The sequence below is a fragment of the Microsporum canis genome, genomic scaffold, assembly GCF_000151145.1.
Source record: "Microsporum canis CBS 113480 supercont1.7 genomic scaffold, whole genome shotgun sequence".
NCBI classification, from domain to species: domain Eukaryota; kingdom Fungi; phylum Ascomycota; class Eurotiomycetes; order Onygenales; family Arthrodermataceae; genus Microsporum; species Microsporum canis.
Genome location: NW_003299163.1, coordinates 157919 through 171128, shown reverse-complemented (window position 1 = coordinate 171128; position 13210 = coordinate 157919). Strand labels below are relative to the sequence as shown.

The 13210-nt window shown below is 46.4% G+C and overlaps 6 protein-coding genes across 6 annotated transcripts; 1 reads left to right on the top strand and 5 right to left on the bottom strand.

Annotated features, from left to right (window-relative positions):
* Positions 1 to 603: 603 nt before the first annotated feature.
* On the bottom strand, positions 604 to 2435 carry MCYG_07223 (L-fucose permease Glucose/galactose transporter; the record flags this gene model as incomplete). Its single annotated transcript, XM_002843394.1, has 7 exons — positions 604 to 816; positions 881 to 1053; positions 1153 to 1383; positions 1450 to 1794; positions 1859 to 2076; positions 2141 to 2241; positions 2304 to 2435. The coding sequence occupies 7 exons, from the start codon at positions 2433 to 2435 to the stop codon at positions 604 to 606; spliced, it is 1413 nt and encodes a 470-aa protein (XP_002843440.1).
* Positions 2436 to 3561: 1126 nt separating this feature from the next.
* On the bottom strand, positions 3562 to 6060 carry MCYG_07222 (conserved hypothetical protein; the record flags this gene model as incomplete). The annotated part of the gene is made up of 3 exons (XM_002843393.1): positions 3562 to 4430; positions 4493 to 5764; positions 5991 to 6060. 3 exons carry the CDS (start codon positions 6058 to 6060, stop codon positions 3562 to 3564), a joined length of 2211 nt encoding a protein of 736 aa, XP_002843439.1.
* A 620-nt stretch (positions 6061 to 6680) lies between these two features.
* Positions 6681 to 7682, top strand: MCYG_07221 (AT hook domain-containing protein family protein; the record flags this gene model as incomplete). The annotated part of the gene is made up of 1 exon (XM_002843392.1): positions 6681 to 7682. The coding sequence occupies one exon, from the start codon at positions 6681 to 6683 to the stop codon at positions 7680 to 7682; it is 1002 nt and encodes a 333-aa protein (XP_002843438.1).
* A 293-nt stretch (positions 7683 to 7975) lies between these two features.
* Positions 7976 to 9023, bottom strand: MCYG_07220 (DUF1640 domain-containing protein; the record flags this gene model as incomplete). The annotated part of the gene is made up of 3 exons (XM_002843391.1): positions 7976 to 8033; positions 8097 to 8430; positions 8504 to 9023. 3 exons carry the CDS (start codon positions 9021 to 9023, stop codon positions 7976 to 7978), a joined length of 912 nt encoding a protein of 303 aa, XP_002843437.1.
* A 348-nt stretch (positions 9024 to 9371) lies between these two features.
* On the bottom strand, positions 9372 to 10437 carry MCYG_07219 (eukaryotic phosphomannomutase; the record flags this gene model as incomplete). Its single annotated transcript, XM_002843390.1, has 4 exons — positions 9372 to 9621; positions 9824 to 10176; positions 10205 to 10267; positions 10333 to 10437. 4 exons carry the CDS (start codon positions 10435 to 10437, stop codon positions 9372 to 9374), a joined length of 771 nt encoding a protein of 256 aa, XP_002843436.1.
* A 632-nt stretch (positions 10438 to 11069) lies between these two features.
* On the bottom strand, positions 11070 to 12994 carry MCYG_07218 (major facilitator superfamily transporter; the record flags this gene model as incomplete). Its single annotated transcript, XM_002843389.1, has 3 exons — positions 11070 to 12199; positions 12304 to 12631; positions 12710 to 12994. The coding sequence occupies 3 exons, from the start codon at positions 12992 to 12994 to the stop codon at positions 11070 to 11072; spliced, it is 1743 nt and encodes a 580-aa protein (XP_002843435.1).
* Positions 12995 to 13210: the final 216 nt, after the last annotated feature.

The window sequence follows — 13210 nt, the reverse complement described above, 5'->3', positions numbered from 1 at the left end:
ACCATCCACACATTTTGAAAACTGGAATCCTGCCCCAATCAACCACTTTTTCTATATCAAAATACAATTCTCCCGCATCAATCATTCACCTTTTCTTCCACCGAGTTAACATAATTCTATGCACTTCTATTCCCCCAAGCATGTATTCCAGCTACTTTGTTTTCCATTATTTTACCCCGTCAATATTCCTATACTCCGTGAGCTATTGTCTCCTCATAGATTTTATTGTCTTTTTATACTCCGTTCCGCCTGGACTAATTTTGACGACCTTTTATTCATCCTTGTTAGTATTACTCGTATATACATCCTTTACTTGCTATTATTTGGCCTAAGTTCTGCTCCCACAGTGGACAGATTCCCTACCGTAGATATAGGGAGCGACAGGAATTAGCAATAAACAAAGGAAGCCAGGTCATAAATCCTTCTCATGTATATAAACTACGAATAAACTAGCTAAGTAGCTTAGGGTACCGACTAGTTAGTTTGATCAGAACTTGTTCTTCATTACTGCTGGCCAAGTTAATCATTAAAGCTAGTTAACTGGTATTCTCTGAACAAGTCAGTAAAATATAAGAGGATAGTAGAGAAGAGCAAACATAGCTTCTATCTGCTATCTTTTTCTTCCGCTGTTGGAACAGTGAACTCGACACCCTTCTTTAGATCCGCCGTTTCGTTTTGCAGCTCGCCACCCCTGTGTTCCTCATCTTCCCTACCATCTACAATACCAACCGTGCTATCACCTATTTTGTCTGCTGGATCACGGTAAGAGGGAACGAAATTTACACATACGGCATATGTCCAAGCTACTGCCATGAGCTAGACGCCGAATTAATACCCATGGAAGGAAGAAAAAGTAAAAGGGGCGCGGGTTAGATCTTACAATTGTTGGTACAATCATTGCAAATCCAGTAGAATTATGCAAATCGGCAACATAACCGAGAAGTGGTGGAACCGCAGCTCCGCCAGAAACACCAGCAACAATAAATCCAGATCCACGTTTGTAATGTTTGCCTAGGCCACGAATTCCAAGCGCAACTATTGTCGGAAAGCAGACTGATTCAAAAAATAAGACCATAAAAAGCATAGCTATTGTCAAATATAATTAGCCACTGTATGTTCTGGAGAGCGTTTTCTACATGGATAAGCACTCACCAATGCCTGTATTATCCCTTTGCGTAGTAGATGCGGCTAGAAAGACAACAACTCCAGCTAGGTAGACAAGGAATATCCATCTAGCCCTAATAAACTTCATGAGCAAAGCTCCTGAAAATCGACCAACCGTAAACGCTCCCTGAGCACCGGCCAAGAACTTTGCTCCTAGAGCACTAGAAGTATTTGGTCTTGTTTCTACGCTGTAATTTATGAAATATGATGCAATTGCCACTATAATATTCGATTAGATAGGGTTGTTGGTTTAGAAAAATATGGTATAATAGACGTAGAACTCACCCTGTGAACCAACGTATAAAAACTGTGCAAACGCAGCATGAAACAACTGATACCGCTTCCAGAATGAATCATTTTTGTCCTCAATGTGCGTAATGGCTACCTGAAGCTCCATATCCGCGTCTGTAACCTCGGGTATGTCGGATATATAAAATACCCCTGCAAGACAAAAGACGAATATGCCAATAGCAAGGTATACCCATTGAACTCTTTGTAGTGCACTGACGTTGTCTGCTGTCGTAGTGAAGAATACGTATGAGCCAAGTACGGGCCCTACAACCGTGCCTATGGCATTGAATGCCTGGGCAAAGTTGATTCGGATTTCCGCATATTTAGGAGGACCGCAGACTATAGACATTGGATCAGCAAAGCATACCGATGGGTTTTGATATGCATGACGAATACCACCTACCTGAGAGATACGGATTGGCAGCAGTCTCTAGCGAGCCCAGTCCAGAGCCAATAACGAAGGTTGCACCACAGAATCCGCCAAAGGACTGATGTAACCCAGCTGGCCACATACAGAGAGCTCCAATCCCATAGAGACATAACCCCATGATAAAAACAGATTTGTAACCCCATTTCCGCAGCATCCAGTTAGCATAGCCAAGAGAAGCAAGAGGATATGCCCTACGAATATAGTCAGCAAGAGGAGTTTCGTTGCGATGAGCAGAATGGAAAGAGGGGGGGGTACCCAAAATATGCAGCTTGCAGTCCAGAGGATCGAGTGCGTGTGATGCCCAACGTGTTCTGAAAGTGTTTATTGAGAGTGTCGAGCAAGCCATATGCAAAACCCTAGCAACACTCAGAGGTTTGGTTCTTACGCCAGAACTATGTATAATAGTGATAGAACCAACCCATAGGAAGAATAAAATAGTCACAATCGTCAGCGGCCATAGACTCTGCCGTAAGGTTAACTGGGCGGCATTTGTGACTTGATCATTCCTCGCTCGTATATGTCGGCTTCGAAGAAAGCTTATGACACTCATCGTGAAGGATCAGCTGTTGGTAAGCTGTAGTGAAAATGGGCTATAACAAGGACATAAAACCGACGACGCCAGCTTTCAGTATAATGAATAGTCGAGAGTGAGGTGTTTCACAGGAATTGAAGATCGGGCGAGAGGAACAGCTCTGGGATATTAACTCCATAATATATATTGACTAGTGCTTCACACATCCCGCGCTAATCATTGGGAGCTTGTGTCAAAAGAGATGGAGGATCTGCACCCCGGGCTTCTCCTCTGCGTACAACCCGTGTTGAGTTAACTTATAATACCAGTCTTCTGCCAGGTGTCAAAGGATCATGGTGTAGACAGGGAACTTTGCTTTGGGCGAGGTTGTATCGACACTCGTTTACCAGGCATGTTATTCTGAGCGCAGCCGTTCCTTGATTTGTCTCTTCTTCAGCGATCTCTGACCTGCGATACTATATATTTATGTATGTACGGAGTAACAAAAGCCCTTCTTGTCCCTTTTCGGCTCGCTTTGCCGCCCTTTGTCGCGTGTCGGTTGCCAGCGTTACTCCGTTATTACTAAATACGGTTTAGTGTGTGGGGAAGACGCCTTCCACTAGCGCGCTTCAATATAGACGCCGATCAGTGCCGCTTTTAGACAATCTTTATTCTCGATTTCAACATTGATATTGCGAACAGTATTATGCTTGAGTCGGCTAATAGCCAACCCTCGAAAGGTTCTTATCTAGCATTATTTTAGAGAATATAGCTCCCTTACTTGGGAGAGCTCTTAGAATATCTACCCTTGAAGGTTGGTAAGAAATATTTCGTTGGCTTAGTGGTAACTTCAATCTTAATCCCGAACGGCGAGTTGATGTAATACCACAAATTCATGAATCAATATAGAAAGTGGGTGAGTAGCAGTAGGGAAGATAAGTACGGAGCATACTAGTACTACTAATAACGGTAAAGCAATGATTTTTTTATGATATAGCTACTAAAATAGATCGATCATCCTTAACCGCCCCATACACTCCGATACCACTCCTTTTTTTGTTACATTTTAACCTAAAATGAACATAAGAGTACAAGACAATCCAACAGGTAACAAGGGGACAATCCAACAATATAGACAATAACAAACCCAAAATGACGGAAACTCTTAAATATTCTCCTGAAATCTGGATAGTCTGGATCCGGGCGTTGTCACAGATTCACCCGCTGACTGCCCAGGTACAGTGCTTGTTGGAGGGGGACTTGCTTCTGGCACAGAGCGTCTGTTCACGGAGAAAGAACCTTGGTTCCCACTGCGTCGAGCATGCCGATGGAACAGATGTGGAAACCCCAGTCGTTTCTTTGACTTTTCAATATCGTCCTGTTTTTGCATTCCTGGGCTTCCACGACCTGAGCCTGGCCCGCTCTCGTTCGAGCTGCTCCAGTGGCTTGATGGTACAGGGTGTGGGCTTTCGGGAACTCCGAGGGCCCCAGTAGCCAATGGAGTAGTATCCCCGATACTACTGGCGCCGTGGATAGGGGTTGCAGGGCGTTCCTTCTCGATTTCAGTCACTATTCTCTCTTCAATTCGTTCCACCTCCCGTGGTGGCTCATCTTCTGCATCGTTGTCTGATGGTTTCGTGAACCATGTTTTGTGGACAGCCTTGTGCCTGCGTACATGTTTAGCCTGGGACCCAGCCTGCTCGGTAAGGGCAGTCTCTTCATTCGTTGCTTGTTCCGCGGCAACGCCTTCCTGAACGCTATCAACACCATCTGCAGTTTCATCGGGAGGAAGTATTGGTTCAGAAGGCTCTTCGAGCTGCTCTGGAGGTGTGGGTGGACGTGGTGGACGCTGCGGAGCCGCTCTACCTTCATCCAGTGCCTGGAATACCGTTTGATCACTCTCTGCATCAGGAATGATACGCTTAGGAGGATAAGGCCATGTCGATATTTTGTCCTCATCAGATTCATATCCATTCTTTTCCCTTTCTGCGTCCTGCGTCCATTGCTTTTCCTTCTCAGGGTGCCGTAGAGCGTCTGCATCTTGTTGTTAACATACCTCAAAATACATAATATAGAGCCGGCCATAATTATCATACCTATAATTATCTTATTTAGTTGATGGACCTCTTTGTCCCGTGCCATCTGCGAGCTAATAAACCGATGATAGCGTTCTTCATCAAGCTTATCCGTTATTCTTCTCGATTTTCGTGCTGCCACTTGATCGTCAATGTCGTACAGAGCTGGCCGAACTCTCGCTCTTGCCATATCATCCACATTTCTCGCTGGAACTAGTGGTGCTCCAGCTCTCATCTGCTCTGGGCCGACCTCGAAAGATGACGGGTCCCGGTTTGCCAGAACGCGTTCATTGGCTTGACGTTCCCATTCTCTCATAATTGCCGGAGACGGGCGTGAATGGTAGTTGTAAATGTGGTTATCAATATTCTCCATCATCTTCTTCACATTCCTCTGCGCCGCATCTATAGTATTATTGTCGTAGTAGACTTCATGTTTGTTACGCCTAGACTGAGAGCGAGCTTGTTTAGCTTGCCTGCCGAAATATCGTCCACTGTCTGCCGAGCTTGGAGAGAGTGGCCTGACCCTAGTGGCGGCAAAATACTGCGGGCGTGGACGGTAGTTGCTGCTTCGCGCTAAAGAGGAACTAGCTTCCAGTTCGTCTCCTTCCCTTCCGCGCTGAAGGGATTGGCGATGCGATGCTTGTCCTTCCGGCTCTTCCATTGTGAAACTGGAGGTCTCAATATCCTGAGGATCTTCCTTTGGTATGATTGCGTACATTTGCTGTGCCATTGACACCGCCGCGGCCTGGAGGGTATCTCTTTTTCGATTTTCATCTAGGGTGACAGCCACAGGCGGATGCGAGGTATACATCTCTCTCCGAATATTGGTCACTGCAGGGTTATATGGCTTTTTCGGATTTATCTGGAACTCCACTTTTTTCTCTGTAGTAGGTCTACCATGCTGGGAGACCCTATGGCTTATCGTTGCAGCAGAGAGGGCCCCAGCTAAATCAGATACCCCGTCAGAAGGACTAGCCATAGACTCTACTCGTTTGCGACTAGTAGACACGGCTCCCGTTGCTGCCATCTTCGCTTCTGAGTCCCCTTCCTTGATAGTCTCATCGCCGAAGCCTGATACTCCGCTATCCCGAAAGGACCTGTAGGCAGTTTTTGATCCAATCGAACTCAGCCGTTCTTCGCCCTTTTTGCTAATAGAAGATACATCCTGCTTTGTGCTTTGCCCTGGCCTTGGGTAACTGCCACGGGTCACATAACTAGCTGCGGCACCAGCAGGTGAAAGGTCATAATCGCCAGCGTCTTTCGAAAACCGTTTACTACTCGCAGGGCGTAAACCTGTCGCCACCCGAAAACAAGTTAGAAAATTGTACAAAACAACCCTGAATTTCCAGTCTTTACTCCCTTCTCTCTTATATCCAAAGGAGTGCGTACCGCTTGAAGTCCTAAATCCAGTCCTCTCAGGCTGCGTTACGTACAACGCCGCTGCACTGGCGGCTTTTCAACCGTAAAAACCGTTAGCGAAGCTTGAACCAGAGCAGAACTAATGTGAAAAATTACTCACCATCTTCAGAATCTGGGTCAATCCTAAGGGGCCCTACGGGTGCAGATGTAGGACGGATGCGGTTGGCCATAACCGTGGGATGTACTGCTCAAATTCCAGCTGGAAAGAAGTTGGATGAGTACTGGTGTCTTTGTAGAAAGTCGACATTGTTTGAGAGAAGGAATATAACAGAAGTATAGTGCGGGCGATATCACTGACGAGAGAGTTAAGTTCATCCATCTTTATTCACACTACAACACAATTGATGTCATGACGTCCGAGTTCTCCAGCGGGTGGCTAAGTATGTGCAATTGACCAATGGGAGATTAGCCGGCATTATGACGTATTAGCTTAGCTAATATCTCGTGAAATTCATGATTAATATATTATATAATCAGGTAATATATCACGTGATGAAACATAGGCAAGTCGACGTCTTTTCAACATTTGCAACTCAAATCCGTCGATGAGATATTCTTCGTGAAAGTGTTGGTATGGCCTGTGAAGGGTTTGGTAGCCGCTAGGCGAGGGGACGATCGGGGGAGAGAGAAGATGGACCTGGTTTGGCGCTTTCGTTGATCCCGCCAAGGCTTGCATATAACCATTATTGGTGACATTGGTGCCTAGTATCTTTTCCCAGCCCAGAGAACTTGGTTCAGTATAAGTGCCGTCTGTCAACTATTTGCATACCCAAATAAGTATTGCGTGAAGATGCGTAATTTGAGGTCGGGAAAATCAAACGTTGCCGATGAACCTGAGCTAGACACACTGTCGACCTTGGCAGGGTTAAGATGTATGAAGCCGGACTCGTCAAATAAGTGCTCTGCTCTTAAAATCATCCCAGTGGGCTCTAGATTACCAGGCCTGACGCCAACAGAACAAAAGCTTCTGCGACAGAAACAACAGCGTTTGGCTAAGGATAAAGCCTCCCTGGGCCAAGAGGCAAAGGGGTGCGCGGATGGGGGTACCTTGTCTGTCTATAATGGCCTCGAATCAACACTGATATTTTCCCAATACGAAGCTGGGACTGCTGTTTGTATTAATGCAGACGGCTGGATGCTGACTTGCGCGCACTGTTTCGGCGATACAGAGGAAGAGCTGCAAAAATCGAACAAGCGTCGCTGGCTTCTGTTCTATACCGGTTTGGCCGTGCAGGCTGAATGTATAGTATGGGATGCGAAGAGAGACTTGGCCCTTCTAAAAATTATTGCCATGGAGTCTAATGCCTGTCGGAAAGAGGAAGGTATAATCTGTTCATTCCCGTTCGTTCGGCTAGCCTTACGAAGACCGACAGTGAAGACTCCGATAATATGCATTGGACAGCCAGGCATGGACGACCTGGAGTCTAGCACGCCGGTGAAAAACAAATTTGATTTTGTGGAGTTATCCTCTGGCAAATTTCGCGGGATGGTGGCAGGGGGTGATTGGCAGGACAATTCTGAAATCGGACAAATGAAGCATGATGCATGGACTTATTGGGGCCACTCGGGTGCACCTTTGCTTGCAGAAGCGGACGGTACGCTTATTGGGCTTCATTCGTCCTGGGACGATCAGACTGGCATGCGCCATGGTGTCCCTCTCGTTGCCATCCAGGCTTTTCTTGAGCAGCATACTAGGTTGGTGGGTTTTCCCACACCCACTGATGGAATTGAGGGTGGACATACCTCGTCAAATTTGGTTATTGATGAAGAGGTAATTGTCATTAGTGATTAGCTCAGGTTTTGGGCGATGGCTTTTAGAAATTATAGACTGGTGATTTGAGCGTTGAGAATCTGTTTAATTTCAGAACAAAGGAATTTTCTATCGTCTTGAAGTTTTCTGTTGTACAAACACCAAACCACTCCCAATATTAATATCAAAACAATATTAAGGAGTGGGTAAGAAACTGAGTGTTGAGAGGGGATTATCCTAAGTATTAGGATAGTGTTCACTCATAGCGTGATGCTGATGACGAAACCGAGATTATCCGTCAAGGATTTATATATCGAACATGTTTTCGTAGCATACTACATCAACAAACGCCAGGCACCTAGTATCAGAGCTGCAGTACCAGTGCATACACCCCTATTACATATGTTAGTTTCTTATATACTCTACTCCTGACTTCAAGAAAAGGCGGAGACTCACATTAGCCACTGAAGAGTTGAGAACTTTACGGCCTCTACTCTCTCTCTAACACCAGCTACCTCCTGCTCAATTCTGGTCTCTGTTTCCTTGATCCTCATCTCTTGCCCATTAGACTCTTCCCGGATCCTCCCTTTTTCGAGGTTCAGATCTAGCCTGACCGAGGCCTGCGTACGACCGATCTCGTCTCGCAATCGAGAGTTAAGCTTGGCCAGGTCGCCTGCAATCTTGTCATGCGATGAACGGGTGAGTTGGGCCTCTGTTGAGTCTGAATTTAACAGTTCGGAGCGAAGTTTAGCAAAGTCAACTTTTTGGGTATATGTCGAACGTTCGGCATCTACGTAAATCCATAGTTAGTAAGTTCACATCATATATGGTCCAATTTCAGCATTTTCGGATTAACGGCTAACCTTCTCTTGATACCATTGCCCGTGTGAGGTTCTGCATTGACTCCTCAATAACATCCGTCATAACCTTCATCAGGGCCACGGCTTGCTCCTCGCTGAATCCTTCATTCTTTAGACGCTGTACAACCTTAAGCGTATCAAAATGGTGATCCTTCCTCTTAACCGCGGTTTCATGGAACGCTCGTCGAGCTGGATTAAACGTTGCTACATAGACACCATTGTGCCTTATCGGTGCCGAAGTGGAATTCCCTTCAGGCTTAGGAGAGCTGTTTTGTTGAAGGAGATGCGCGTGTCTTTGTATTAGAGGAGAATATAGGCGACACGATACTGAAGAAAAATAACGCCGGTTTGATGTGATTTGTTGAAGGGATTTGGAGGATGCGGGAGGGAGAAGATGCTGATTGTTTAGCTGGGAGCTGTTGCCGGAGATGAAGATAGAACGAAGGGAGTTTTGGACCGAACGCCGTCGAGACGGCCTCACGATGCGCGGTGACTCGACGACAGCTAACTGTAGTTTCGGCATGGTTATGTGGTGAATGGCTCAAGGGTGACGCTTTATGTCTCTGCCTTTGACTCGGAGTAAAAGTGATCGTGATGTTCGGGAGTTTTTGGCACCAAGTTCAATCGATAAGGGATGATTGCCACGTGATGTTTATTCCCGCCGATTATGTCATCACACTTTTATCGCCGCTTTAATGCATTAAATACCTATATGGTTGGTTTGATGGAAGTTCTGATTAAATTATGAGCGTTGGTAGACAATAGCTCAATAGACCGAAACTCTCAATATTTGCGGTTTAGGTAGTCGCCAACTAACTAGTTATTATAAACTAAGCCAAACCAATTATAACATAGATGGCCGAAATTGTATTTACAAACCAAACAACTCCTTAAGCAACTTCATGGTATCTTGTGGCCCAGAAACAGAGTGACCAATGGTTCGCTTGTCACTGAAGATCTCGTAATCATTTCCACCTTCAAAGCACTTGTCTCCGAAGAAGTGGATGGTAGTATATTCAACTCCAGAAATAGACTTCTCAGCTTCGATATGTTGAAGACAGTAGGTCTTGTCCCAGCCAGTGGGGAAGACATCAAACGAGATTTGTCCTCCAATAGAATAACTGTATAAATATTAGTTAAACATATGTAGGAAGCAAAAGAGTTTGATGCATGAGTATAAACTTACGTGAGTCCGTAGTCAGGGAACTCTTTTTTGAGGGCCTCGACGAGAGTCTTGCGGATGTTGTGCTCTTTATCATACCTATATGACGTGATTAGTTGCATCCCCGGGGTGGAAGCAATTCATGCTATATAGCGACATACTTCTCAAACTCATTCCTCTCATCTACACAAGCATTCCTCCCAATAGGGCTAATGTTGACCATTCCGTTTCGGAACTCCATGAAGGTGCCTCTCTTCTTTGGCAGGGTCAACTTAGATAGATATCCAAGTACGAAGTTGACTAGATTCTGATACTTCTCCTCTCCGAGCCATTGGATGAAGCTGTTGCTCGACATTGGCTTTCCAAGTCTGAAGGCCGTAAGACCGTTTTCAGCAAAGCAAAAGTCGAATAGGGATGTGACGTTTGTAGCTGGAGTAGCCAGTTGTTCTTGTTGTTTGACAAGATCGGAGCCTCCAACCTGGCCGATGGAAAGGGTCGTTAATGGAGGACAATCCTTCGGCGGGCACGGCAGCAGCACTTACGAAGCCAATGGCACACTTGTGTCGGAGCTGAGAGAGGAGCTGTAGCATTTCAGGGGAGACACCCTGTACGATATACCGTCAGCAACTATCCTGTGAGTTCTATAAATGAGGCATTGGTGTATAAATACCTGTCTGGCAGGAGTCAGAGTGCCATCGACGTCGAACAGGCATACGGTGCTCTTTACAGGGCGGTTCTCAAGAGAGGGATACAAGCTAGCTCCTTCAGTAGTCATCGTTGCAATGCTGGAAGAGGATAGATGAGATGGTATTGTATAATTGATGCAATCTGAACGCTCGAAGGGATAAAACTTGTCAACGGCGCTGTGGTGGACTCGGTATAGTTGTCTAGTTTAACTTGATGGCGGGGCTTTCGAGGCGTCTTTCTGTCGTAAGCAGCTCTTATCGATAACTAAGGGGTAATATCATGTGACTTTCCCCAGGTTTTGTGAAAAGGAGAGAAGCAACAGAGAATGTTCAAGTAATATGTATTGGACGGTGAAGAGTATCAGCTCATGTATATTCGTGAATCTATTAAAACAGTATAATGAAGTACACTTTTTGGGCCGTGCATAAAATAGGCAGGACACCCTCGCCGTAATGATCAATCCACCTCTCAATATAAAACTCCTGATGCGCCTTGATATATCCTATATTCGAATGCCATGCCAGAGGTGGTCAAATAAAAAAGACAAGAGAGAAAAGAAGAGACACATATACCGTAAATATGTGGCATTAGAACAGGTAATAGTAGAGATGTTGTACTTCGGAACATATTCCGGGAAGGAGAGGGGGCTGTGCAGTGAGTGTCATACATGCACGTTAATTAGGCGGTAAGAGAATGGAGAAGATGCGTGTTCAGGCCAGTTTATACGGCTGCGGCTTCGATCTTCTTTCCCTTGACACTCTTCCATTCCATGCCGATTGCGCCAAGGATACTGAGAGCTGCAAGAGCAGTGGCGACATACCAGGTATTGGTCAGGGCATTATTGTATGCAACCTGCACGCCATCAAGGTACTCTGGTGGAATCATGGACTTTAGCTGAGTGGCACCAACTCTTAGCACAAGCTGGGGGTCAAGGCCCGGAGCAGCATCGACAACACCGGACGTAAGAAGGTTGGTAAAAACGTTCTGAGCAACTGAGACGAACAAGGCTCCTCCGAGAGTCTGGCAGAACATCATGATGACGGTTCCAACGGCGACATCTTCAAGGTCCAATACGGCCTGGGCAGCGATGATGGAAAGCTGGAGACCAGTTCCGACACCTGCACCGAATATAATTTGGAAGCCGATCCATTTGCCTTTGCTGGTTTCAGTGGTAAACGTGGTGAGAAGGCCGGCGCCAATGGAGGTGATGACGGAAGAAACATAGTACAGAGGGGAGTAGTATCCGACGGCGGTGACGATGATACCAGAAAGAATCGAGAGAACGACCAGCGACAGAACCATGGGAATATTCATGACACCGGAGCTAGTGGCAGTGGCACCCTTTATAGCCTGGAACCAGATGGGGAGGTAGTAGACCATGATGAAGAAGGCACTTCCAAGCATGAAAAGGAAGAATGCACCAGAGGCGATGCTGCGTTGCTTCAGGATGCGAGGGGGAACGGTGGCTTCGTCGCCTGCTCTGATCTGGATATAAATGAAGATAGAGATGAGGACGGCGAAGAGAACGAAGAGGGCAATAATGCGACCATTGCGCCATGGGTACTTGGTGCCACCCCATTGAAGAGCGAGCAGAAGACAGATGATGCTGGGCATGAACACCGCGGTACCGATGGGGTCGAGCTTCATGAGGCGGACCTTCCATGTATGGTTGTTGTCGAGCTTCTGCTTGGGGTGTTTAAGGAAGATGAGGATGGAGAGAATGGTGACGGCACCGATGGGCAGGTTGATATAGAAGCACCATCTCCATGAGACGTGGTCGGTGAACGCACCACCCATCAGAGGACCGGCAACAGAGGCAATACCATACATTCCTCCAATAGCTCCAGTGTCTATACAGATGTCACGGTTAGCTAAGCTTTAGACTGCAAGCCTAGAAAAAGAAAAGAAATTTGCTGAAGGGGATAAAAGTAAGAATAATAAGGAAAAAACTTACACATAGGTCTCTTCTCCAATGGGATAGAGTATGCAATGATAATCAGGGCACCGGAGAAGATACCGGCTGAACCAATACCAGCAATGGCACGACCGACAATAAGGGCCGTTGAGTTAGGCGCGGCACCGCAAACGGCGGAGCCAATCTCAAATATGGTGATGGCAGTCAAGAACACCCATTTCACAGGGAAGAAAGTGTAGATTTTGCCGAATATCAACTGGAATGCACAGATAGTGAGTAGATACGAGCTTCCGTACCAACCAATGTCTTCGAGAGCATGGAACTGATCTGTGATCTTGGGGATGGCGGTAGCGATGATGGTGTTGTCCTGTAGCATTGCATAGTGTTAGATACTGATGCCTCTCTTTTCTTTTTTCGACTAGCATAGGAGATCCCCTCGACATACCAAGGCGACGAGAAGGACGGACAAACACAGACCAGTCACGATGACCGCGAGCTTTAGCCCGGTGACATGGTTGGCAGTCTCGTAGTCTTCCGAAACGGCATTGCTTCGTGCCTTTGTGAGTTCGTCAGGGCCAGCTGGAGCCTTCTCGGACAGACTGCCGGCCTCCTTCGTAGCATCATCGTTCGGCTCGTTGATCGACGCGCCTTTGCTAGGCAGAGCAGAAGTGCCGCTGGATTCGAGGTCTGCGTCCTTCACAGGAAGCTCGCTCTTGGAGAAAAGACCCATAGCTATTTTTCTTCAGGAGTGCGGACAGGGTACGGACTGTTGGAGTGGAAATGCCTCCAGACTCAAGAGGTCCCTTGGTTTTGTCTTAAAGATATATGCCAGGAAACAACAAACCGAGACGGGACATGAGTCAAGTTATATATTATTTATACATCTACGGCCCTTCCGCCAGTAGCCCCATCCCTGGGTTACGGGAGAAGCGAGATGCGATCCTTG